Below are 27,493 nucleotides of genomic sequence, written 5' to 3' on the forward strand. Positions count from 1 at the left end.
GGACTCGATCCAGGGTCTCCAGGATCATGCCCTGGGTCACAGGCAGGCACTAAACTGCTGAGCCACCCAGGGATCTCCACTCTGATCAACATTTCCAAGAGGATTTCCCCACATGGATTTAACAACAACAAAAGTCCCAAGTCCCCTGGTTCATGCCAGTGATCTATCATGTTGCTTCTTTGCTCAGAACCCATGCGGGCCTCTGCCTAGCCTCTGGATCAAGCCCAAGCCTTTGGACAAATTCCCAGATCAGCCCCTACCTACACCTCCGGCCCCATCTCCTACCATCCCACCTACACATCCTATCTTCCATCCACACCAAATCACCAGAGTCTTCACATGTGCCTGTTCTTTCTACCTCGGCTGTGCCATTACCCAATGGAAGGCTCCTGCTCCCCTTGCCTGCTGAGCCTCGGCTAAATACCACCTCCACCAGGCAGTCTTCTCTGCACACCCCCCTGCTCCCAGCATGTTCCTAACTTCCCATGCTCTTGTTTGCATAACCAATATTCCTTCTGGCTGAGGGCTCACTGTGGACAAAAGCCCTGTCATTTCCCTTTACATCACAGAGTTTAGCCCATGGTAGGTACTTGGTAAATGTTTGCTGATCTGATGAAGGAAGAAAGAGACAAGTAAGGAGATTTATAAGAGACAAGACAATTCAGGATGGCTCTTCCCTGACTTCACTGCCCTGCTGTACTCAGGTCACAGTGATAACCATGTGTTACACAGCACAGAGCACAGTTATACAAAGTAGGCTTATAAACCCATTTCACAGGCCATGAAACTAAGGCTTGGCAGGAAGGTTGTGCCTCATCAGGGCTAGGGGATGATGAGCCAAGACGGAAAGCCATGGCTCCCATGAACCTGAGTCTTGTGGCTTGAAAGTAATATCCCCCCCTTTGCCACGGTGCCCACTTTCATGGAGAGCTTGTGGGGAAAAGAGCAGCTCCATGTTTCTGCATTGAAAACATTTCTGTCCTACAGAGTCCCCTGGGCCAAGAAAGCGCCAGGGCACAAGGTGGAACACATACGAGAGCAAATCTATGACTCTGTCTCAGGCCACCCTGAGCCAAGTCCCCCACCCTGGGATCCACTGCTCAGGGTGGGGTTCTACACCCCCTCTAGTGGGACACCAGACTTGCCCACTGCTTGTGCCTTTGGTGGGTCCAACACCATTAAAAGCGGACCCAGGTTTTCCCCAGGTCTTAATCGGCTCAGAAGCAAAGTGACAAGTTCCATTTTACGTAAGGTGGCAGAATGGGCTCTAACAATGTGTCATAAATGGGGGGTGGCGGTGGTGAGGTGGGGTCGAGAGTGTGGGATGGCGATGGGCCATTCAGGGAAGAGAGCCAGGACAGGGCAGATAAGAGATCTCATCCAGCAGACAGATAACGGAGGCTACAATGACAAAAGAGCCAGGAGCCGTCGCTGGTGCATCGAGAGAAAGGAAGAGCATATTAAATTTTAAAACAAAGCCCACCCCAGGGGAAACCTCCAGCCTCTGTCTCCCAACACGCGCCTCTCATTTCCAGCACAGGTTCATAGAAACTGAAACGTCTGTCCCTCATCTCCGGGGGCTGGGTTTTGTGTGTTTTGTTTTTTGTAACCCTATGGGCAGCAGCTAGCATACTGTGTCTCTGGGTTGCAGGGGAGCAGCCTGGGCCTCCAGGAACCCCTGTAGCCTTCCCACCAGGCCCGGGAAGGATGGGCAGGCCGGGACTGGGCCACCCTCTTGACAGGATGGTGAAGGGGGGTTGGGAACCAGAGCAGGGCAGGGACTTGCCTGAATGTGCTAGATCTGGAGGGTGGGCACCAGTCTGGGTGTCAGCAGCAGAGAAGAGGAAAGAGGGAAGCTAAGAAGTCGGGAAGGTCCTCAGAGGCCACACCAACGAAAACTACCATAAAGAACACGCTGACATGCAGGAGGAAGAGAGCCGAAAAGGAGGAAGAGCGAGCGTGGAGCTGGAACAGGAAGGCTCGATTTAGCCTAAGCAAATGTTACTTCCTCAGTAATTCCATCAAACCTCCCTCCTGGCCCCCTCCCTCCCCTCCAGGGCAATGGTGGAGGAGTCAGGCTGGTGGCTGGAGGCCTGGGCAGATGCACTCCCCCTGGGGCCAGTACAGGAAGCCGCCCCCCACCTTGACCCCGACCCAAGACCCCAAACCCCGACCCAGATTGGGAGGGGTAGCCTTGATCTCTGGTGTTAGGGTCAGATGTTTGCTTTATGAGCATCCTCTTGGAAGGGAGACTGTCAGAGCTCCCTGAGAGACTCTGAGCCCTCAAAGCCAGCACTGTCCAGGGCATTCTGAGGTTTCCCTGGGGAGCTGCGGGCCTGCCCAGCTGCCTGCAGTCCGGGGAGACACAGCCCTAGAGTCTCACTGCTAACCAAGGGGCAAGGATGGGACTTTCTCCATCACAGCTCAGCTCAGACCTTCCCTGACCCCTGGCTCTCCACCAACAGGTGCTCAACATTTGGCAAGTGATGTCTGAGAACCACACAGCCGGGGTTTAAAAGAAAATGACTTTGGATTTGCCCAAAAGGAGTAAAAAATATGAGACAACCTTTCTGGAGGGCAGTTTAACTATCTTAATCAAGAGCCTTTAGGGGTGCCTGGGTGGCTCAGCAGTTGAGCGTCTACCTTTGGCTTAGGTCGTGATTCTCGGGTCCTGGGATCGAGTTCCGAATCAGGCTCCCTGCAACGAGCTTGCTTCTGCTTCTCCCTCTGCCATGTATAAATAAATAAAAATCTTAAAAAAAAAAAAAGAGAGAGAGAGAGAGAGAGAGACTTTAGACTGTGTCCTTGGGCCAGGGGTTCCGTTCTAGAAACAGATGCCAAGGAATAATCAAGGCTGTGGACAAAAACACCCAAGGATGTTCACCACAGCATTCCTTATAAGACAGAGAAAGAGGAAATAATGTAAATGTAGGAGGGCTGATTAAGTATATTATGATTTTTCTGTTCGAAAGCATATTATGCAGCCGTTTAAAGTGAGCTGGGCACAATGAGCTCTGGGAAGTCCTGGAAGTGTTGAATCGCTACACCACCCCTGAAACTAATACAACACTGTATGCTAACTCTACTGGAATTAAAATAAAAAAAAATAATAAAGTGACTTGGAGGAAGAGGTTTAACTCCATGAAAATTTTAATCACAAGTTGTTAAGGAAAAGCAAAAAAAAAAAGAAAAGAAAAGAAAAAGTAACATGAAGGTACACACAGTATGATCTCATTTTAATTAAAAAATATAGGGTGGGAGGGCATATAATATACCAAAATATTAATAATTATAGAGGGTTCTTTCTTCTTTTTGCTTGTTTATATTTCCTAAATTTTCTGCAAAAATCACAAATCTCTTTGTAACAAGAAAAAAATCAATAAAATCTATTTTCTAAAAAACAAAAGGAAGAGATCCAAGAGCCAAGAGACTATTCATTCCTTGGGACATTCAAACCTGAACTGGATTTGAAACAAACAAACAAACAAACAAACTGAACAGAGATATCTTAAAATCGCCTAAGAATATTTTCAAGAACTAAGGGGTAGTTTCCAGTGAGGAGGAATTAAAATCTCCGGGAGGGCTTTCTGCGTGCAGGCAGGGTGTGAGTCATGAGCAGAGAGCCAAACCCTCCAGAAAACTCAGAACCCAACTTCTCAGTCCAGATCCTTCAAATAACTGTCACCGGGGGAGGAAGAGGAGAGCAAGCAGAGGGGCCAAGGTGCAAAAAAGGCAAAACAAACATTTCTTTTGTCCTTCATGGAGGACACAGGACAACAGCCATCTCTTTAGACAGTAAATCCAAAAAGAAAGAGAGGTTTTGGAAAAAACAGGCCCGTTCCTGAGCTGAGACTGGTTAATTTACCTGGGTATAGGGAATGAATTTTTACAACCAAGGTATAAAAGCTCTAAAAGGTGAGTTTTGGGGCACCTGGATAGCTCAGTTGGTTAACTGAGGGACTCCTGATTTCGACTCAGGTCATGATCTCAGGGTCATGAGATTGAGCCCTGCATGGGCTCCATACTCGTTGGGGAGTCTGCTTAGGATTCTCTTCTCTCCCTCTCCCTCTGCTCCTTCCCTCTGCTCACATGTGTACTTTTTCTTTATAAAAAAATTAAAATAGGGGCAACTGGGTGGCTCAGTCAGCTAAGTGCCTGCCTTCTGCTCAGGTCATGATCCCAGTGCTGTGGGACTGAGCCCTGTGTTGGGCTCCCTGCTTAGCAGGGAGTCTGCTTCTCCCTCTCCTTTTGTTCCTCCCCCAACTCATGCTCTTTCTCTCTCTCAAATAAATAAAATCTTTTAGAAAATTAAAATAAAAAAAGATAAAATAAAATAAGGGCCTGGAAGACAAATTCTGACAAGCTCTGTAACCAAAGCAAAAGAACTTAGCTGATGTTACATAGAAGTTTTCCCGGAGAATGAGCTGGAACACAGGCAGATGATGGACTGGAACACTTGAGGGCACTGAGAGTACTCAGCACACCATTTACAGAAGTTGGCCTCAGCCTGAGACCTAAAGACCAAGGAAGGAAAAATTCTACAGAGGATGGTCTTAATTATTCAAGCATCAGGAAAATCCAAGGAGGAATAATGGCAGACATCTGTATTTCTCCAGTCCTCTTTATGATCAAAAGCTTTAAAGTCTACCTCAAATATAAAAGTTTATTCATTTGAGGGACATATACTGGGTGCCTCCTGTCCGTTCGTGTGTTCAGTAAATAGCTGGGTACAAACTTTACATGGGGACAGTTCTGTGATGTTCAAGGCACTTCCACCGGCCAGACAAACAAAGATGGACAGGGTGGGTCATTAGGATGCATCCCTTGTAAAGATGCCAAGTAGCACTGTGACAGGGAGTTGGACATGTTGGCTCAGGCCCACAGACCCTGAAGACTTCTTACCCCCAAAAGCATTCCTCAGCTCCAAAGGACCCTGCCTATTTCTAAAGAAATGATGACTCCAACTTAGAAAATAAATATGACACCACACACGAGTACAGGTGGTGCTGGATGATTTTATATCTCTTAAAGACATCAAATTCTTCCCCTGGGTGAAGCTGTACCTATAAATTACAGCCTCATACTATATATGGCCAACACCTTTAGCTTTGTTCTCCTACAGCATTTCTACTTGACAAAAAAAGAAGCCGTCAATACTCTTAATTTGAAAACAGCATAGGAGGTATTTCTGTGAGACCAAAAAAAAAAAAAAAAAAAAAAAAAAAAAGGAAGAAAGCAAGCACTTCTCCTTCCCTTTAATTAAAGGGATGCCATCCAGTTGCACCTCTGGATAGAAAAATAGAAACAGAAAAGTATTCTTCCAGAATCTTCTGAGTACCAAGTACCTTTAGCCCTACAAACTTCACCATCTAACAAAGTGAAAGCCCCAGCTTAAGGCACCAGGAAGTGTTCCCTTGGCACCTGGCAGCAGCTGGTACCTACCTGAGGCCAGTTCATAGACAGTAATAAAAGCTCCCTTGAAATAATGTTAAGGTTCAGACACTCTGATAAAAGCCGGGAACTTCAAAGGTAGGACTGCAAAGCCCATCCCTAATCCTCCTCATTGTGTCTGATGTGGCTGGTTGGGCTCTGGGTTGGCCCTACCACCTAGTGTCTGAGCTTTGCCCCATAGACATTTGTGAACCGGACAGCCAGCTGGGGTGGGTGGGACAGAACTTCACACTCACTCCCTCGGGAGGGGCGGACCTTAGGCCACAGTGCATAGCCACTGGTCTCTGACCAATGGGGTATCAGTTAAAAATAAGGGAATAAAACAGGAAAAAAAAAAAATACTGATCTACAGGCAGGAGCCCAGTGGTTCTGGAGTGATAACGGGATTCAACGCCAGGTTCCAAGGCTCTCTATGAACTTGTACAAGTCACTTCAGACTTGAACCTTAGTTTCTTTGTCTATAAAAATGGTAACGTTACTGGGAGTTGTTGATGGGAGTAAAATAACCTGTGTGAAAATGCAGAGAAAAGGTGAGATTCTTCTTCCCACCCACCCTTCCTTTTTTCTACTCTAACTTCCTTCTTTAAAAATACCCCCCCCCTTTTTTTTTTGGCTAGATATGCCCAAGGCACAAAATTCAAAATGTAGAAAAAGTAACCTTGCAGAGCTATTGCATTGCTGGGCCTTCTATCTTGTACTCTCATTTAAGAAACTATCTCAGTGACCAGGACCACATCAACACATAGGGAGCTTTCACATTCTTTTGTTTTACAGCTGCAGTATTGCATTGTATGATCAAAGGACAGTTTATTTGCCAGCTCCCTCCTGGTGAACATTAAGGGTTTTTTTTGTTTGGTTGTTTGTTTTTTGCTTTTACAAGCAAGATGTAAAGAACTATCTTGAAAAATGCTCATTTTGCATGTTATGCAACAAACCTGTGATAAAAATTCCCAGAACTAGAATTGCTTGTGCATTTTGGATTTTAATAAATATCGTCAAAATCCTCTCTATATAATATGCACTCTATCGACAGTTGTGAGAGTATCTGTTCCCATTGCCACTTTTTCATGGTGGAGTTAACTTGCATCTCTCTAGTTAGTAGTGGGCTGAACATGTTCTTACATGGTTGAGAACCATTTGTATTTCCTTTTCTGTGAACTGTCCATGTTCTTAGCCTATTTTAAAAACTGAGTTGAGGGTATGCCTGGCTGGCTCGGTTGGTGGAACATGCGAATCTTGATCTTGGGGCCATGAGTTTGAACTCTATGTTGGGTCTAGTGCTACTTAAAAAAAAAAAGAGGAAATAAAATAAAACAAAAAAAGTTGAGTCGAGGGGTGCTTGGGTGGCTCAGTCGATTAAGCGATTAAGCGTCTGCCTTCAGCTCAGGTCATGATCCCAGGGTCCTGGGATGGCTCCCTGGTCAGCGGGGAGTCTGCTTCTCCCTCTCCCTTTCCCATTTCCCGTTTGTGCTTTCTCATGCTCCCTCTCTGTGTCAAATAAATAAATAAAATCTTCTTTTTTTTTAATTGTGTAGGTGGTCTTTTTCTTAATGATTTGTAGGAGTTCTTTAGGTATTAAGGAAACCAGCTCTATGACCTGCATAGCAAAAATGTTCTCCAGTTTTGATTCCCTTTATGATGACTTTAGCCACACAGAAATTTTTTACTTTGTGAATAAATATATCAATATTTTCTTTTATGGCTTCTGGGTTTTAAGCCATAGTATTTTCCCAGGTTCATTTTTTTGTATTTACCATCTTTAAGCCATCTGAAATCGATTGTGTTATAATTTGTTTGTTTTTTAAAAAGCCATCAAGATGTTGTCTCAAGTCACAAATTTTAAAATGCCATCTTTCTTTCTTTTTTTTTTTTAAGATTTTATTTATTTATTCATGAGACACAGAGAGAGAGAGAGAGGCAGAGACACAGGCAGAGGCAGAAGCAGCTCCCTACAGGGAGCCCGACGTGGGACTTGATCCTGGGGCTCCAGGATCATGTCCTGGGCCGAAGGCAGGTGCCAAACCACTGAGTCACCCGGGATCCTGCCATCTTTATTTCATATCAAATTACCTTTAATTGACCTCTGATTCCCTTCTCTTTTTTGTCTTCCAAATCCCGCCTAGTTGCCTCAAATCATGCTCTTTCTCTCCATGGCCCTCATATCCCTTCATTCCATTCCTGAGCCAAGGGTTGATCCATGTTATCGTGACTGACAATCATGCAGATCGTGCTGAATCTCAGCATCTTAGAGCAAGCAGAAATCTCAGAAGTGTCCCTTCATTTTATAGATAAGGACGTTGAGCTCCAAAAAGGTGAACTGGACTTGTCCAAGATTACAGAGCAGGTTAGTGCTTAGATTTTTTTTTTAATTACTATCCAAGAAGAAAAGAAGAATTGATTTTCCCATAAATTCTGTTCAATCAATAGGTATCTATTAAGCAACTACTATGCCCAACAGTGAACCAGGCTTTGGGGCTCCAGAAATAAATGACACAGCTCAAGGTTTCAGGAAGCTGAGTCCAGTGTGGGGTCTAAACATACACACCTACAGGCTAAGAGGTAAGGCAACAGTGGCCACTGGATGTGGAAGAACAAGTCATTTCTGCAAGGGATGGCATGGGGAAAGCTCAGAAGATACACAGTTTTTATTTTTATTTTATTATTTTTTTAGAAGATACATGATTTTTTTTTTGAAGATACATGATTTTTAATTGGGCCTGGCATGACCAGGACTTTGTCCAAATAGAAAAAGTATTTGGCAATAGGGGAACAATGAGACAAAGTGGGGTGTCTCGTGGTATATAGTCAGGAAGGAAGTAATCTGGCCTAGTGTTAGCTGTGGGTGGATTTTCAAGAAAAGGTTCCTCTGAGGATCTGTGGTCATTGCCAGGCCCTCAAAACTGCACACTAAGACTTATAAATAAATGGACCCATCTGAAGGGCCTTTAGGTGCCTGGCAGAAAGCAACATATCCAGTATGGAAGAATGTACTTTCATCCCATACCTTAAAGAATTCTCACAGATAGAATTCTTTTTTTTTTTAATTTTTTTTTTAATTTATTTATGATAGTCACAGAGAGACAGAGAGAGAGGCAGAGACACAGGCAGAGGGAGAAGCAGGCTCCATGCACCGGGAGCCTGACGTGGGATTCGATCCCGGGTCTCCAGGATCGCGCCCTGGGCCAAAGGCAGGTGCCAAACCGCTGCGCCACCCAGGGATCCCAATAAACATAAACTCACAATCAAATATCATAATACACATACAGGGGTACCTTGTGGCTCACCTTGTTAAGGATGTGACTCTTGATTTTGGCTTGGGTCATGATCTCAGGGTCTTGGGATTGAGGACTGTGTTGGGTTCAGCATTCAGTGAGGAGTCTGCTTGAGGACTCTCTTTCGCTCCCCTTTTCCTAATTCTCCTCTCTCCATCACATGTATGTGCGTGTGTGTGTGCACGCGCGCATGGCATGCTATCTCTCTCTCTCAAATAAATCTTAAAAATAAACACAAAAATCATGAAACACATGGGAAGCAAGTTCTCAAGAGTGGGAATCAGCAGAATTATCATACAACAGAACTATACCTGCATACACTTCAGAGACTGGAATTAGTGGATACAGAATACAAAATAAGTATGTTTAATGTGATTAATAAAATGAGGAATTAAAAATACAAGTAAGGAGTAAGATATTACTACAAAACACAAACTACCATGCATACTCAGAAAAGGATAAAATAGGAACACAGAAATAAAAAAAATATAAGCATCCAGATTAAAAACTCAAAGGATGAACATCAAAAATAATAACTCCAGGGGATCCCTGGGTGGCGCAGCGGTTTGGCGCCTGCCTTTGGCCCAGGGCGCGATCCTGGAGACCCGGGATCGAATCCCACGTCGGGCTCCCGGTGCATGGAGCCTGCTTCTCCCTCTGCCTGTGTCTCTGCCTCTCTCTCTCTCTCTGTATGACTATCATAAATAAAAAAAAAAAATTTAAAATTAAAAAAAACTATAAAGAAATAAACCATTAAAAAAAAAAATAATAACTCCAATGGAAACATATCAAATATATTAAAATTTGTGAGTTAATACTGATATTAAAAATACTTCCATGGAAGGGCTAACCAGAAGACTAGAGATAACTGAAGAGAGAATTAGTGAGCTGGAAGATAAGTAAGGTATTATCTAGAAAACATTACAAAAAAACCAAAAAATTGAAAATGAAAATTAAGAGATATAAAGGATAGAATAAGATCTAACAGAGACAGAGATAAGGATGGAGAGACAATATTAGAAAGAGACAACTGCTGAAAATCCTCTAGAATTGACAAAAGTCACCAATCTTTGGTTTCAGGAAGCCCAATGAATCCTTAGCCAAAGAGATTCAAATCCACTCCTAAGTAATTAACAGTGTACTGCAAAACATACCAATGAGTGCACACACACACACACCCCACCACCAACAACCAGGCAGATGATATTATCTAAGAAAAACAGTAATTGTGCTACCAAACTTCTCAACATCAACAATGGCCAAAAGACAATAAATACTATCTTTATTTATATATTTATTTTTTAAAAGATTTTATTTATTTATTTGAGAGAGAGAGAGCGAGCATGCATGCGTGCATGCTCACATGCAAAGCACGGGGAGAGTGGGGCAGGGAGGGAGAGGCACAAGCAGGCTCTGCGCTGGGTGTGGAGCTCAATCTCAGGACCCCGAGATCTTGACCTGAGCCAAATTTGAGAGTCAGATGCTCAACAGACTAAGCCACCCAGGCGCCCCTGGAATACGATCTTTAAATACTCAGAGAAAATGACTGTCAAGCTAATGTTTTATACCCACTAAAACAATAATAAGGATGACATAAAATTCTTGCCAAACAGAAACTGGAAAGTTTATGACTAAAAAATCTTTACTACGTGATGTTCTGATCCCAGAAAGTAGGTTGGAGATGCAAGGAGCAATAGAAGTAAATGAAATGGAATATACGTGGAAAATTGAAGCAAAGGTTAACTGTATAGAACATTAAAAATAAAAGCCTGGGGGCGCCTGGGTGGCTCAGTCGGTTGAGTGTCCCTCTTAATGTCAGTTCAGGTCATGACCTTGGGTTCGTGAAAATAAGTAAATGAATGAATGCCTGATTTGTGTGACTGAAGAGAGAAATAAGATGCATCTAAACCATTGTGTGACAACTGAATGTGACTTTATATAAAGCATTCCAAGGTCCTTGTATTATTTGAGAAAAGGAAGACACCGACTAACTTTAAACCTGCAATCTGCATGCATCAAAAGAATAGAAACAGTGTATAAACTGCAAAGCAGTAGAGAAAAAACAGAGTGAAGGAAAGAAAGAAAAAAAAGAAACCCTTTTAATCGATTTAAAAGAATGAACAGGGGCTCCTAGCTGGCTCAGTCAGCTGGTGGAGCATGAGACTCTTGATCTTGGGGTGTGGATTTGAGCCCTGGGATACATGATGTAGAGATGACTTAAAAATAAAGTCTTTAAAAAAATTAAGGAAGGGATCCCTGGGTGGCGCAGCAGTTTGGCAGCTGCCTTTGGCCCAGGGCGCGATCCTGGAGACCCGGGATCGAATCCCACATCAGGCTCCCAGTGCATGGAGCCTGCTTCTCCCTCTGCCTGTGTCTCTGCCTCTCTCTCTCTCTCTCTCTGTGACTATCATAAATAAATAAATTAAAAAAAAATTAAGGAATAAACGAAGAATCAGAAAAAGAAGAAACAGAAAGCACAAAATAAGATGGTAGAAAGAAATCCATATCTAAAACTATAACCAATGTAAAACTAGCTCTGAAACTGTTTATAGGAGACAGGAAGACAGGGACATAGGATAAGAGTCCTGTCCTTGCAGGCTGAAACCAGACATGGAAAGGAAAGAGTAGCAGGGAACCGTGGCTGAGGCACCCAGTGTAGCCAGGAGAGAAAGGAATGGCAGAAAACAGGGTCAGAGAGGGAGGAAGCGGGCCCAGAGTGACAAGCCAACACTCTCTGTGACAGCATCTGCTATGGAGAAGTCAGGTAAGTAGAGGTCTCCAAATGGACTGCCAGGTGGGATTAGGGGATGGGTCAGGGTCCCTGTGAGAGCAGGTGGGAGTGGGGGGTGAAATACTCTGCTGTTTCAGAGCCGGAGAGAAGAGGGGGACAGAGGAGGCAGGGACAGAACGGGTGAACTCTTCTCTGTGAAGTCCTAGGTGGGGAGAGAGTGATACAGGAGTTGAGGAGAGTTAGAGCCAAAGGAGAGGGAGACAGGTGTGTCTGTACCTGTAGGTATGGGACTGGGGCACAGGAGGATGTGCTCAGGCCTATGGAGGCAGCTGGGGCAGGATACAGGGGATCTAGGGATGGAATTGATGGTAGGCATGTTCCCCCAGTGGGTAGGCACTGGTTCCCCAACTTGGGCAAAGGGTGCTTCAAGGGGCTGTGCAGTGGTGAGAGATGGGAAGAATTGTGAATTTCAGACGTGACCTGCTTTCAGATTAATGGCAAGTCCACAGTGAACTCATGGTCTGTGGCTAGTGAATGTGGCCCTGAGGGGCAGTGAGGCAGAGACCCCAGGATCAAACACCACAGAGTGGGATTAACCTACCAGCACTGGGGATCCCTGGGTGGCGCAGCGGTTTGGCGCCTGCCTTTGGCCCAGGGCGTGATCCTGAAGACCTGGGATCGAATCCCACATCAGGCTCCCGGTGCATGGAGCCTACTTCTCCCTCTGCCTGTGTCTCTGCCTCTCTCTATCTCTCTGTGACTATCATAAATAAATAAAAATTAAAAAAAAATTAAAAAAAAAAAAAAAACCTACCAGCACTGCCAGCCTCCAAAGGGTACCTGATGCTCTTCAAGAGGCTGGCTTGGATGTGAGGAGGTTATGATAGGTTTGGCTCTTGTGTTTTACCGAACACATGCAGGATAGCCTTCCCTATCTGGAAGCCTATCCCATGGCTGCCCTCCGGGGAATCGGATGGGGTCACGGATGGCATTCAGATGTGACCCAGAGGACAAACCACACATAACCAAGAGTCATCACAGAAGTTACAGTTTCCCATGTAAATCTGGAGGGTGGACATTCCTGCTTTCTGTGGGGATCATTCTTACCTGATTTTGATCCCCTACTTACTCCACACTGGGGGTGCAGAAGGAAGAAAGGGAATGTGGTCGGGCCACCACAACGGGATCCCCTATTCTCAGCTTCCAACTGTGCTGAAAATCTTCCCGTTTCCAACATCTCTCTCAGTACTCCCAAAATATACACACAATAGAGCATATATATTTAATATCAGAGATACCTTTACGATGATGGTTGCAGAAGACAGAATTAAACCCCCCCTAGAGGTCAACCCACTTCTAATAGTCCTTTTACTCCGTTTATAAATATATAGATGATAAAGATAAGACACACTGATAAAAATGCACAGAGCACAGAAATGAATTAAAGAGAAAACAAAAGGCCTCTGTAGTTGGGGGTAAGGCACTGGGGATGGGGGAAGGGTCAGGTCTTCGAGCTACACACATTAATTAGTAAGTAATAAGAACCAGTCATTTCACCTTTTGAAGCTGCTGATTCGACATAGGTTTTTGGCTCTGCTCTGGCTTCTCACATCTTTTGATCCCCCTTTTGGAGTCTGCCCTAATCTCTAGCCACCACCTCACCCCTTATTTGACAGTGCATTGCTGCAAGTATCTTTCTGCCTAATGCTAAAATTTTTAATTTAGCCTGTAGCACTGTGGCCAACTTGTTTTCTTTCTTTTTTTTTTTTTTTTAGCAAACAAAAATGAGTTGGGCCCAACAGTGACACAGGCTCTCATGGGCTAGCCTGGCAACCTGGTGTAGCTTGTAACAGGTCTCCTTTCTGTTTTATGCATGGGCAATTGGGGGACACTGGTAATCGTAGGGGCCTCCGTAATCTCAATTTCTGTTCTACCAAAAGAGTTCTCCCCTAATCCCTGTACAAGGCCTGTTACGAAGTTAGGCTTTGTGAGCAGGGGCTCTGTGGCCCAACTACTCAGGGCCAGGCCTGGTTCTGACACCTGACCTCGGGAAAGTTATTCCACCTAAATGAACAGATATGTGGAAAGTGCTTACACTAGTGCCTGGTCCATATTAAGTGCTGTGTCATTAGAGAGCTGGGTGAGATTAGTTAAGAGAGGCATTTGCCCCTAGTTCCGGGAGGCCAGAGATCCCTTTGAGGCTGGCAAGAGCTATGGGTCCTCTCCCCAGCAAAGTGCACATACATGCACGTAACCTTCTGCACAGCTGCCGGTGCCCCCAATGCTGCAAAGCTCAAGGACCACTGGTCTTGGCCCTCTGGTCCTCTCTATGCTGATGTGAGGATCTCAGGCACGAAACTCTGTGGCAATGGTTCAAGTCTTAAGTTCACAAGCAATGGCCTATTGAGCAACTCCCTCGTTTCAGGTTCCGCTTTTGGCAGAAATGTTACACCTTTCTTCCCCAAAGCCCTTCTGACCCTTGCCAGTTTTGCTCTTGATTCAGGCCAAATCCTCCTTGGGTCACCTTAAGACTATCACTCTGTGTGCAACAAAGCTCCACATGCTCTTTGCGAATCATTCTGGTCCTTCTGCAAAGCTCTGATGGTCAGGCCACTGCCCAGCATTGGCTGAAGTCAGACCACTGCACGGACTGGTGCCTACTGGGCTCCCACCGAAGGCCCTGCAGAGGTGGATACTGCAGACGCCCAGGCCCTCACTCTTAATAAGCTTAGAAATGGCACAAAGCAGGAAAAGCCAAAGATGACAGAAGCCAGAAGGAACTCATGAGATGATCTAATTCCCTCATTAACCCAGAGAAGTGACTTCCCCGTGGCCACCCAACTCATTCACAGCAAAGCTGAGAACTTAGCCGGTTCAGTGCTTGGACTCCTTCGGCATTTCTCAGGCTTTACCATGCAGGTGAGTTGTGTTAAAATGCAGATTCTGCATTTCTAACAAGCTCCTAGGCTGCAATGCTGCTGCTGCTGGGGGTAGATGGGCCACTGAGAGTAAGCAGGAGTTTATGTCACAGTCAACAGACTATTCCACCCTAGTTAAAGCCTCCTCATCCACCCTTCCTGTGGCTGTTTAAATGCTCTTTCTTCAGGAAAGCCTCCTCCTTCCCCTCCATCCTCCCTGATTACCAGCTCCCATGGCCTCTGTACTTTTCCCTTTGAAGCGTTTATAACAACTGTAATTAAAGAGTATTTGTATAATTATTAGCTCAGTGTCTGTCTCCCAGGGAGACTATAAGCTCCATGAGGTCGGGCCCAGCACAGAGAGTGGGAAGTCATACTAGCAGCCAAAGGGGGACTGTTGTGGTCTGGAATGGCCTGGGCCAGCATTCTGGAATAGGAAGGGATGGATCATACACGTGGAAAACACCTTCTGGAGGCCTCAAGACCAACAACGACACTGCTAGCTTTAGAATTCCCCAAGTTTCAAACACATACCAACTGAAATTTAATTTGAAAAGCATCTTTCAAAAGAAGAACATCTCCTGAATGTCTATCAAGTGCAAAAGAGCCCCGATCTGGTACTAGCCACTCTGCCTAGGGAACAGTTAGGCCTCCCAAAGAAGCATTCTCTTGGAATCTTCGTTGGGCAAATGGTCTCCGAGCACTGTACGGGACCCGGCAACCACAGCAGAGGCCACGCTCCCTGTCCAGCCTCATTCCTCTGCAGACCAACAGCTTCTTTTTCAGTTTTTCTACTGCCATCCTTCTGAGGAACCCCAAAGCTCCAAGTATTCAGCTCTTTGGTGTGGGCAGAGAGATGCCTGACCTCGTGGAGGAGGCAAAGTCTAAGGTCAGGTGGCCTGGGTTCAGGTATCAGCTCTGTGCCCTTGGGCAAGTGACTCCAACTACTCTGCGGTCTAGTTTCCCCATCTGCCAAATGGGAATAATGACGTAGGGAGCAGCAGCTGCAAGGACTAAAGGACAGAAATACACAGCACAAGCCTGGTCCCAGATCCATGATTATTATTATTCTCCCTCTATCCAGTACAATTCAAGGTCTCTCTATTGTTTGGCACAATCTCTACCCAGTGGCTCCACCTATTCAGGATCGACTCTTCCCTGCTGCTCCTGCCTTACCTGTCTGGAGCTTGTCTGAAGCCATGACTCACTGCAAAACTCTGCAGGTCCCATCAATCACCTCCCTGTCCCCGCCTCTGTGTGTCACTCGTGGTGGGTTCCTTCTGAGAGATAGGTCTTTTTCCCAATGCCCAATACACTTAATCACCAGGTATTATTGAGGGCCAGCCCTGTGCCAGGCTCTGTTCTGGGCATAGGGGGCTAAGCAACGAACAAAGGCTTTCTACCATCACGAGCTGATATTCCAGTAAGAGATCTGATATCAGCTCAGGTCTCTGGCTCTTCCTTCACCCCCATTCCTCTCCACAGACCAATCTTAAGTAAATCGCACACAAGTACAAAGCACGCCAGATCAAAAAGCGCTGAGTGTGACTTAGGAACATCCCAGTGATTAAAATCCTGCCCCACTGAACTGGTGGACTTTGCTCCTGGTTCCCTAGCAGTCATGCTGGCCTGTCAAATCCTCCAGAACAGAGTGTGTGTTTAAACACCTGGACAATGGGGTGCTCCGTTTACCTGTCTCATGCAGGTAGCATACACCCATGGTTTCATTATTCTCAGAGCCACACTCTTTGGACAGAGCCTGATTCAGGATTCCCAGCAGGAATAGAGGCCATGGCCTTGGGTTGAGGAGCACTGGAAATGGACTCTGAAAGCCCATGTTCAAGTGCTGGCTCTGCCAACAGAGTGTGGCCCCAGGCATGGAGATTTTCTGTGCCTCAGTTTCTTTTAGACAATCTCTGAGGTCTTTGAAGTCTAAGGGTTGCCATCAACCATCATTACCAAGAGACTCAGCAGATTCAGCTATTCCTTAATTCAGCAACATGAGTTCCTGCCCTGGGACATGGTGGCGAGCGAGCCAGATGAAGAGCCTGTGAGGAGCATCCTCTGAGATATACCTGACTTCTCCTTGGTTTATTTACTCCCTTCTAACTTCAAACTTGACTTTTAAAGAAAACTCTGATAGAAATATCTCCAGGCCACAAGGCAAACCTAAAATAGAAGTCATACAAAATCTCTGGTGGTCCCATTAGTCTCCCTTCCTTCAACTCGAGAACCATTCCAGACCTTGTCTGTCTCCTTATCTCTAGACAGAGAGCGTAAAATAAGTCTCTCAGTAGGAAATGCATTGGGATGGAAGTGACCCAAGTGCAGAACAAATGGCCTACCGGCCACACACCACAGAACAAGGACTCACCTAGGACTCTGCCTGGAGAACAGTAAGCACCTGCCCTCCCCTCAACTTACCGCATCTCCCTCCACAGACAGGTGGGCAACCAGGCGAGCCTGGAGGAAAAAAAAAAGTGACCCAAATGTCCAACTCCCCCTGCTCAAAAGAAAGCAGCTCTACTCCCACTACCTTCCTGTGAGAAAGCTAGGTCCTGCAGGTTTCTGGAACAAGAATGCATCTGGAACTATAGGTAACTACTTATGTGTCAGGCAGGTGCTTGGCCCAGGTGACAAAACCACCAAGAAAGCTCTAGAAAACAATATATTCACTTTAAAACAAGTAAGAAAGGTATAATCATACTTGGTCTCAAAAATCAAAACTGGACAGGCCCATGGATTGATCACAACCGCTCAAAATACATATTCTAATGTCTAATGACAATTAGGGGTGGTTTTCTTCCCTTCTCCCATAAGACCCGGTCCTTTGAAGGCCCCTGATAAGAGCACAATAGGGATGCAGGCCCAGGAGCCCTCTATTTGGGAGAAATTGAACTTTGACTGTTTTCGCTTACACGTGTCAAAGAGTAGCTTCAAAGTTGGCTGGGTGACCCCCGAGGGTGCAAAGTCCCGCTTTGAGCACCTGTGGGGGAATTTGGGTGAATTTCCCAGGTGCCCACGGGAACCGTTTACGTCCCCTCCAGGACAACCACCAGCTAGGATTTTCCATTTTGCACAGAAATAAAGGCGCTCAGCCTGCAGCTCAAAGGTGGGCCACCAGGATGGTCATTCGCTGGGCCGCTCAGACAAGGAAGGACGAGCCCCTCACAGTGTCCCTGTGAAAACGCACCCCGGCTGCGGCCCTGCCTTTGCCCCAACCGACGAAGAGCTCAGAGATACACTGAGGACCGTTTTGGGTTAGTTAAAACCCACGCCAGCACCTCCCTGGCTGCTTCTACCTTCCCAAACTACAGCCTAGACTGGAGGGAAGCAGTTGCAGCGACCATACAAGTCATCTTAAAAGGCAAGTTGGAAAAAAAAAAAAAATCCGATACGCACTAGTTAGCAAGTCCGCAGTTAGGGGGGCGGTGGCACAGGGGCCGGGTCTGTGGGCTCCGCGCGCCCGCAGGGGCTGCCCCGTCGGTCCCCGGGTCCCCGCGCCCACCCGGCAACCTCTCGGCCCCTCGTCTGACGCCGGCGATCACACCCCACAGCTCCGTCCAATTAGGAAAATGACCGCGAGGAGACCGAGCGAGGGGCGGCGGGGAAGGGGAAGTGAGACGAGGGAGCCCAGGGACAGGCCGCGGGGACCCCGCCGGCCGGCGAGCGCCTTCAACAGGTTCCCCCGCCGGGGGCGGCCCGGGTCCCGCAGCGCACGGTGCGCGGCCGCCAGCTGCCTCCGGGGGCGCCCCCAGCCCCCGCCCCCCACGCGGCGGCGGCGCCCTCGGCCCTCCCCCGCCCCCCACCCCCCACCCGGGACGGCGGGGACGCGCACCAGCCCCCCCCACCCGGGAGAATAAAGTTTGTGGGCAGCCGCAGGGGCGGGGCGGCGCGGCGAGGGGGTGAAACTTTGAGTCCCGGGCCGGGTGTGGGGGGAGCGCGCGGGGCGCCGGGACACCCACGTGCGGGCCCCGGAGCCGCCGCCGCCGCCGCCGCCGCCGCCGCCTCCCGGGCCTCCCGCTCCGCCGCCGCCGCCGCCGCCGCCGCCACCGCGGCGCTTTCCTTTCATTTCTGCTTCTCTCGCTCCCTCTCTCTCTCTCCATTCGCGCGCTCTCCTCGCTCTCGCCCTCTTTCGCTCGCTCCCTCCCTCCTTCCCCTCCCCCTCCCCCCCCCCAGACGCCATCTCTCCCTCTTTCCCCGGCTCTCCCTCTCTCCCTCCAGCTCCCCGGCATGAGGGAATGTGGAAGTGAAAGGAAAAGACGACATGTTTGCAGCGCGGCGCGGGCCTGCGCGCGGCCGTCCCCGGGGAGAGGCGGGGGGCGGGTCGGCCGCGGCCGGCCGCCGCGACCCACCCCCGCGCCCCCCGCGCCCCCGCCGGCGCGCCGCCCGGGGCTGCGGGGCCGGAGCCCGGGGGCCGCGCGGGACACTCACCCTGGTCCGGGCGCGGCTCCTGCGCTGGGGCCCTCGGCGGGCCGGGGCCGGGGCCGGGGCCGGGGCCGGGCCGGGGGCTCCTGGCTGCCCACCGCCCGGGCTGCTGCTGCGCGCCCGCCGCCCGCCTCCACGCGCGCCCGCCGCCTGCTCCTGCCGCCCTCCCTCCGGCTCCTCTCTTTCTCTCCCTCGCTCTCTCGCTCTCTCTCTCCCTCTCCCTCTCCCCCCTCTCCCTCTCCTCTCTCGCTCTCTCTCCCTCCTGCTCGCTCTCTCGCTCGCTCTCTCTCTCCCTCCCTGGAAGAAGGGAATGAGGCAGGGCTGACGTGAAGGGATGCAAAACAGCTCCTCCTAACCCAGCTCGCAGAGGAAGAGAGACAGAAAAGCAGCCCTTTTATCTCTCTTTTGTTTTCTCACTTCCTTCCACCGCCCCCCCAGCACCCCCCTCCTGTCAGCCCAAGTTTTCTTTTCTCTTTCTACCGCAGAGAGGATTTTTCTTCCTTTCTTTCTCTTTTCTTTCGGTTCAACTCTCCCACTCAGATTGAAAGCCTGGAGGGTTTTCTTTCTCCTTTTTTTTTTCTTCCCTCTTTTCTTCCTTCTTCCTCCTTTCTTATTTCTCTAAAAGGGTTTTGTTTGCTGTGGGAGTTTCGTTTGAAAATCAAGTCACGCCTTTTTTCCTCCTTTTCTTTCTTTCTCTCTTTTTTTTTTTTTCTCCTCTCAGCAGAAAAGGGGAACAAAGATTAACTGAAGCGGGGGAGAGGGGGAGCGTCAGAAGCTCGCATGGAAATGGGGGCCCCCGGGCCGGCCCCGCACAAAGGGGGCCCGAGGGCTGCGCGCCCCCTCCCCCCTGGGAAGCCCGGGGCGTCCTCCCGAGAGGAGGGTCGGCGGGGGCGGGGGCCGCGGCGGCCGCTGGGTGCCGGTTCCTTCCGAAGTGCGGGCGGGGGCTGCCCAGGCCGCCCCTCCCCAGCCAGGGGTGGAAAGCTGGGTGTGTGCTTGACTTATATATTTTTAAAGTAGGCAGATGGGCTTGGAACAAACATCCCCGCAGAGCACTGAAGTGTAAAAGAGCCTTTAAACAGCTGTTTGCAGAGCCCTGGACGGCCAGGCTCGAGGGAGCGGCGCGGGCTGCGAGCGCGGGCCGGGGGTGGGAAGGGGCTCGGAGGCGGCGCTGCGATCCCCCCCCCCGCCCCCGTGGGCTCTGGGGTCCCAGGGCCTGGGCCCCGGCTCCTCCTCCCCACCCAGCCCCCACCCCGGGCGCACGGCTGGGGGGCGCCGAGGCGTGGCCGTTGCCGGCGCTGGGGTCAGGCCCCAGGCGCCTCCTCCTGGGCCCGCGGGCTTTGGCACCGCCTGGCCTCCCCCAGACCCCGCTCCCGGGCGGGCCGGACCCGCGGCCTCCGACCTCGGGAACGGCCGCCACTCCGAGCGGCTTCTCGACTCCGAGGCTGGGCCGGTCGTGCGTCCTCCGGCTGAGCCGGGCAGAGCCGCCAGGAAGGGTCAATTATTCATGGGGCGCCTGGGCGTGCTCCCAAGACCTGCTCTGCCCTCAGCTTCTCCGGAGAAGTGGGGAGAAAACAAGGCAAAAAGTTCCCAAAGTTGGCCACGTTTCTCATTTTCCCAAGTAAGTATTGAGCACCTGCTGGATGCCTGACCCTTGGACTGGGGCTGCTGCCAGCGGCTGGGGGAGAAACGTGAGGTCTCCGGGGGCCCCGAGAGTTTCCGCAGGAAACAATGCCAGAGCCGGCTGCAGCCCAGGACCAGGTCATCGAGAGGAAGGAAAGCCTGAATCCTCACCCCTCCCTCTTCTCTTCCTTCCCCTTCTCTTCCTTCCTCCCGGCGGCTTCTCCTTGGCTCCACCCCTTCTCCTCATCAATTCCTCCCACACTTCCCTGCTCTCCCTGGCTTTTCACTGGAGGGTCCCTTCTCCCAGCGAGGAGCAGATGCTGAGCCCCATTGTCTCTTCCCCAGTGACTGCTGCCTCCTGGGGACAGGACCTGCCACTCTTCACCCCTCCCCCTTGCCCTTAGGCCTGGGCCTTTGGAGACTGGAGCCCCAAGGCCACTGCCCCTCACCCCACCCTAAACCAGCTCCTGGTGTTGTGAGCAGTGACTCCAGTCACTCAGAACGTGGTTTGTTTTCTGCCTGGGAGTGAGAAAACAGTAGCCTGAGACTTTGCTTTTAGCAAGGAGAACATGGTTTTCACATCAGAGCACTGAGCCTGGGATGACCCCAGAGCATTCGCCTACTATGCCCTCTTCATAGGATAGACAGGAAGCCACATTGCTGTCATTTTATATCCTCCCACTTTAGTGCACCTAAGCTGTATTCTCCAAACAAAGCAGAACACAGCTCTGATAATCAAGCATTCGTTTAACAAATGCTTACTGACTACCTGTTCTGTGCCCGCTACTGTGCTGGCTGCTGAGGACCTGACCATGGTCACACTTGGCCCTCACTTGGGCTTTGTAGCCTTGCAGGGGAGGGGAAGGGGCCCAACCACAAGTGCTGTGGGACACATACAAGGATGAACTGAGGAAGCACGGAAGAGGGTACTTGGACTGGAGCGCTCAGGGATGGCTTTCCGGAGGAGGTGACATCTAAATGAGTAGGCCTGTGCCAGGCAAATGCATGGGAAGGTACAGCCTGTCCAAAGGCCCCAGGGCAAGAGAGAACATTCTTACAGATTCTTGGAATTGCCACAAGTATTTGCTGCAGTGTGGAGTGCAGTGGGGGAGTGGGGAATGAGGACTGTTAGGTGCACAAGTCAGAGGAGAGGCCAGTGGGGAGTGTGTCAGGGCACAAGTCAGGGAAGAGGCCCAATATCAGTGAGATGTGCACATTTTAGCTTCTCCCACTTGCTAGCTTCATGAAATTGGGTGATAGCAGCCTCAGTGAATAACTTAGACTCAGTTTCCTCACTCCTGAATTGGGGTTAAGAAGACCTGTGGGCTGCAGAGACAGGGTCTTCTGTTGAAGGGCCCAGGCTTATTGCTGCATATCCCTGGACAAGTTGACCTAAGTTTTCTCATCTATAAAATGAGGATGAAAGCTCCTGACTCACAGGGTCGTGGTGAGCCTTACCTGAGCCCATGCCAGCACAGGATCTGGGACATAAGTACCAACATATGGTAACTTTTATTCATTATTATTATAAATCAGGGAGTGACTGACAGGGAGGTTCCCTTACAACCTGGAAATGACATTACCCTCTGGGTTGAAACCAAAGTGACTCACCATGTCAGAAATGTGATGTGCTCTCTGGGGAAGAATCATTCCTTCAAAGATGGCCTGGAAGGTGACTGGGATTGGGTGGTGACTGGGATTGGGGGAACACCTACGTCTGATCAGGATATCCAGGGTGTCATCTCCCGAACATGACTGGAATGTGCAGACAGGAGTTACAGAGTCCTGGCCTGATTAGTGGAGTTGTAGTCTACCCGAAGAACAAATAGGAATCAGAAGTGATGGGGGCCTCATAAAATCCAGGAGGGCCCCTAGGAGCAGACACCTGGCTGCATTTGCTTAGTGGAGAGAAGTAGACACACAAGTTCACACCGAGAGGGAGAGAGGGAGGAAAAGAGATTATTGACTCCTCCAGAGCCCTAATTAAATCGATTAGAACCTCTCAGGCCTTTGCTTGGGTTTCTCATTCCCCAAGGAACGCAGGTAAACTTGGCACCAGCAAAATGCCCCCTGGATAGAGGTAGACCCCGGCATTCCAGTTCATGCATTGTAAACACTTTATGCTTCTATTATTTCTTTATGACACGAGTTCATTGTGAAAGAATTTGAAAACCAGCTAAGCCCAGCTGAAAAAGAACCCCCTGTAGAGACATTATATTTTGGTGTAAATCCTTGGACATTTGATACCCACATATCCTCACATAAATGCACACATCATGATGAAACTGTGCAGAGTGAATCTTGTTAAGCAGATGAATAGTGATACATGTAAATATGTTATTTTTACAAAATTAACAAAAATGACATAGCACTACACCTACTGAATTACAGCCACTTCTCCCCGGTAACAGGCCACAAATATCCTTCCCTGTGCGTAAACGTCCACATTATCACTCTGAACAAATGATACTATTCCATGGTGTGCGTATGTCTCAATTTGTTTAAACAAATTTTTGCACTGTGGGATGTTTTCCAGTTTTCCACTTTTCCACTTTTATGGATTTGCTCTGGTAAACATACTTCTACAGGCACCGGAGTGCTGGGTGGATGTGGATGTCATATTCTGCTCATCGTTTTGTTTATTTTTATTTTCATTTTTATTTTAAAGATTTTATTTATTTATTCATGAGAGACACACAGAGAGAGAGACAGAGACATAGGCAGAGGGAGAAATAGGCTTCACGCAGGAAGCCCGATGTGGGAATTGATCCCAGGACTCCGGATCACACCCCAGCCAAAGGCAGATGCTCAATCACTGAGCCACCCAGAGTCCCCTGCTCGTTGTTTTAGATAGGAGGAGACGGATGCACAGAAATGTTAAAACAAAACAAAACAAAAACCCACAAACTTCCCAAGGCCACAGCTGTGGAGTGGCTGGACCAGACCTTGAAGCCAGAGTTTCAGGTTGGGAGTTCCTTTCCGGCATGTCTGTTTTCTCTTTTTCTTTAGAGCACCTGTTCCCTTCATGGACCTCCCTATTACCTTTTTTTTTTTTTTTTTTTCCACAGATTGCTTCCCCATGACAACTGGTCGGGGCAGGTGACCCACTTCCTTCTCTGATCCCTTTTTAAACTTGAGGAATGTCCACTTCTGGGGGCAGTTGGGAGGAATAAAAGCAAGTAATGTATGACACGGGCCACGTGACGCTGTATTTCATAAATTGTAAAGACCATGTGAATGTCAGGAGCTCCCATCAAGGGGCTAGACACATAGTCAGATACCACTGCTATTGAGCCAAGTCCCCTGACCTACCTCAACCCAGGAAGGAAGCTTCTAGATTCACACTAGAGAGGGAGAAATCAGCTCTCGTGATGCAGAAGAAGCAAATGGAGGCCTCTCCTGGGAATGCCATGGTTGCCCGCCTAGAGCAGAAATGGGAAGGAAGGTTTGTCATTATAAGGTGTGCTCATCCTCATGGTCTCCCTGAAGGAGGATGCATTCATGCCACAGGCCTTCCAGAATGTTCACATCCATCTCTGAAAATCTGAGGAATCTTGTAAGCTGAGAAAAGAGATGAAACACAGCTCTTTGGTGTTTCAGTTGATGTGTTCGCCAGAGTAACTGCTTGGAGGTGAATATTAAAATCTGTTTCTTTCAATTGACAAAACCAAACAGACATTTAAAAAAGTATCACCAGTTGCTTTACAATATTTAAAATTCAAGTTTTAGTATAAAGCCTCCGAACTGGAATCCAGCCAGTGAAAGATGTAGGACCCCAGGGTCTTGCTAAAAGGGGCTGTGGAAAAGCAGAGGTGGATCTAGGGCACCTGAAAGACCAGCTTAGTAGCCGGGGACCCAGAACTGGCGGAGAGTCACTAAGCACTGGGTTGGTGACTGGGCTTCCACAGAAGATGGGCCTTGACTCAAAATCCTCAGAACTTATAGTTACAATTTAGGAATACCCAGGATTTCCAGGGCAAACCCAAAGGAAAGCGAAAGTCTGGATAAATGGGGCTAACCTCTGACATCTGCAGAATATTTTTCCAGGAGTAATGACAGGGTGCTTCAGATAGTCCATCTCCAGTCCACCTCCTCTGACCCCTTACTTGTAACCAAAGGTGCCTATTTGCATAAGTTTATTCCCATCCTCCCTTGGATCCATAACTTAACTGGCCTTCTTTGCATAAATATAAGAATAAAAATACGCCCAAACAAACACAGGTCGTTGACCGTAAACAGGAAACTGCTGGTGTCACCAAACAGTTAAAAACAAATAAATGCAAGAAAGCCACAATGACAACAGGTATTGCTATGGGAGGGCTAATTGATACAAAGCCTGGAGAATTGTTTGGTATTAGAAATCAAGAGAAGTTTAAAAGTTGCTTAGATTCAGTAACTTTTGTTCTAGAAATCTGAGAGAAAGAATCAACAAAGTGGACAAAAATGTGTGTTAAGGATGTTTATCAAAGTATTATTTATGTTGGCAGAAACTACAAACAAAACAAAAAAAAAGGAGAAGGAAATAACCTAAGTATTCAACAATGAAGAAATTTTTAAAGAAGTTAGGGTGTGCACATTTGATGTAATAGTGTATAACTATTAAAAACCATGTTTTGGGGAGTGCCTGGGTGGCTCAGTTGGTTAAGCATCTACCTTCAGCTCAGGTCATGATCCCAGAATCATGGGATCAAGCCCTGTAGTGGGCTCCCCACTCCTCAGGGAGCCTGCTTCTCCCTCACCCTCTGCCCTACTCCCCTGCTTGTGTTCTCTGTCTCTCTCAAATAAATAAAATCTTTAAAAAACAACAGCAACCATGTTTTTTTTAAAGATTTAATTAATTAGCTAATTAATTTAAAGAGCACGGGTCAGGGGAGGGGCAGAGGAGAAGAGAGAACCTCAGACTCTCTGCTGAGCATGGAGCCCAATGTGGAGCTCGGTCCCATGACCCTGAGATGGTGACCTGAATGGAAACCAAGAGTATGGTGCTTAACTGACTGAGCCACCCAGGCACTCCTAAAAGCCATGTTTTTGAAGAATATTTAATGACCTGGGAAATGTTTGTGACATCCTGAGCAAGATACAAAATTGCATATGCATCAGAATTCTATTTTTGTACAATTTTGTGTATACACATACATTTATCCCAAAAACACATATAAAATACTGAGAAGGAAGTACAAACAAGTTTAAAAAGTTATTTCTGTTTGCAGGAATTATAGGCAACTTTTATTCCCTTCTTTGACTTTTAGTGTATTTGGTAAATTTCTATATTGATATTATTTTAAAACAATTACATAAGTGTGGAGACCAAGATCTAGTCTCCTTATCCTCTCCACAGGCAACAGTGAAAAGACCCAGGCCAGGCCTTCAGGGAGCTTCCACTCTGTAGGAGAAACAGCCAAGCAAACAGCAAGTGAACTCTGCAGAATGCAATTATTTCTTCTCCCTTGGAAATGTTTGAAGACCTAGGAGGAAAGAGGAACCAGCGTTTTGGTTGCTGATGATTTGGGCTCTGGGTTGAATAGACTATCTATTGTGAAAGTGTATTGTGCAAAAGGAGAATGGGGCTTTTTATGAAGGGAGATAAAGAGGGTGCGGGGTGGGAACTGCTAGGCTGGGGGAGGAGGAGGCAGGCCTGGAAGTGGCGGGTGGACAATGGGCAGGGCTACCCTGAAGGTCCTTCTAAGTTGCCCTCTCCAGCCTACACCTGGGTCACAGCGTCCAGGGCCTGCCGAGTACTTGGCACTCTGTGCGGAACAGGGGCTCAGCAAATGTTTACTGTCTGAAAGCATAGATGAATGAATAAGCATGTAATATCAGGGATCACTCTCATGAATTTCCTTTAAGGCATTAATTAAATAAACATGTTGTCTGGAAAAGAAAGACTCCATTGTGAAGCCATGATGATGGGCAAGACAGGAGAATTTATAGTCTTCACCAAGGCAGCAAGGTGTGTGTGTGTGCGCGCGCGCGCGCGCGTCCGCGCACGTGCACATCTCTGCTTTAATGTCAGGAGGGTCCTGAGTTCAAGTTTGAAGGTGGCAACAGCTGGAGTCTGAGGAGCTCTTGGCTGTGGCAACCTATCAGCTCTGTGACCTTGGCTAGACTCAGTCTCTGAATGTTTCACTGCCTAGAAAATGAACTTAGGGCAACCTCACATTCATGGATTCATGAAGATCAGCCAAGATAATGCCTACAAGAGAATGCCGGTAGACTGCAAAGCACTCTGCAAATGGAATGAGTTTTTCATGTCAGTACCATTACCTATAAACCCCCAGGCATCACCTGCCCTGCCTGGCAGGGACAGGGGAGGGGGACCAAAGGGTGATGGCTTTGTTCTGTTGAATCTTCAGAGGTGAATTCTCCTTTTGCCTTTAATCTTGGCTTCATCAAGAAACAAACAAACTGAGAACCCCCGCAACGTGCTGGCCACCGTCAAGGGTCTCCCAGGCAACCAAGGGTGACACATGTAACACCAGTGATGACTTATACAAAGAACAGAAGAGGAGGACTCAGCTCTTATCTTTGGGAAGCCTTCTTAGAAGTGGTGACTTTTAAAATGAATCTTGAAAGAAAAGCGGGAATCTGCTCAGCAAAACTAGAAGGACAGGCTTTGAGCAGGGGAACAGACTTTAGGAAAGTTACTTACCCTGCATTTTTCCGCTCTGAAGCATCCTACCTCTGCTGAATGAGACAATACATGCAAAGGGCCCCGCATAGAGCCTGGCCTTCAGTGGCTACTGAAAAAAGCCAGTTCTTTGTCTTCTTGGTATCAAAATCACTTCCCCTTTGAAGCTTACTTCCTGTTCACATTTTGTGCTTCCCCCCACATCCCCCCAGAGTTCCTGGAGATATTGTGACTGTTGGCTTGGGTCATAAGTTACACTCAGCCTATTTTCCAGGATCCATAAAATAATTTTAAAAATGGAATTTTCGACCATAAAGAAAATCCCAGTACATTTGAAATACAGACCTCATATAGACCAACCAAAATTATGAAAACCAACAGTGTATGTGCAAAGTTCTACTCAAAAGTTTATTGAACTTTATTTATTTATTTGGAGGGGGCAAGG

The 27,493-nt window shown here is 48.0% G+C and overlaps 1 protein-coding gene and 1 long non-coding RNA gene across 6 annotated transcripts in view; one reads left to right on the plus strand and one right to left on the minus strand.

The window, feature by feature from the left end:
• ZNF710 (zinc finger protein 710) overlaps positions 1-19,426 on the minus strand; it is a 66,090-nt gene extending 46,664 nt beyond the window's left edge. The window contains exons 1-3 of one of the 5 annotated variants that reach the window (XM_055326453.1): positions 18,807-19,426; positions 8,736-8,944; positions 2,644-2,752 (exon numbers count right to left, since the gene is read on the minus strand). Coding sequence is in view for 1 of the 5 variants with exons in the window: in XM_055326454.1 (XP_055182429.1) it covers positions 16,797-16,801 (5 nt within the window). In the remaining 4 variants the exon portion in view is untranslated. Of the gene's footprint in view, positions 1-2,643; positions 2,753-8,735; positions 8,945-16,796; positions 17,299-17,774; positions 18,094-18,806 lie in introns of those variants that run through there. The other 4 variants (XM_055326456.1, XM_055326455.1, XM_055326457.1 and 1 more) reach the window with 4 other exon arrangements.
• A 659-nt stretch (positions 19,427-20,085) lies between these two features.
• LOC129510347 (uncharacterized) lies at positions 20,086-23,615 on the plus strand. The gene is made up of 2 exons (XR_008664573.1): positions 20,086-20,418; positions 23,489-23,615. It is a non-coding gene; the product is annotated as an uncharacterized LOC129510347 (long non-coding RNA).
• The last annotated feature ends 3,878 nt before the right edge of the window (positions 23,616-27,493 follow it).

The sequence above is a fragment of the Nyctereutes procyonoides genome, unplaced genomic scaffold (assembly GCF_905146905.1).
Source record: "Nyctereutes procyonoides isolate TBG_1078 unplaced genomic scaffold, NYPRO_anot_genome, whole genome shotgun sequence".
In the NCBI taxonomy this organism is placed as follows: Eukaryota; Metazoa; Chordata; class Mammalia; order Carnivora; family Canidae; genus Nyctereutes; species Nyctereutes procyonoides.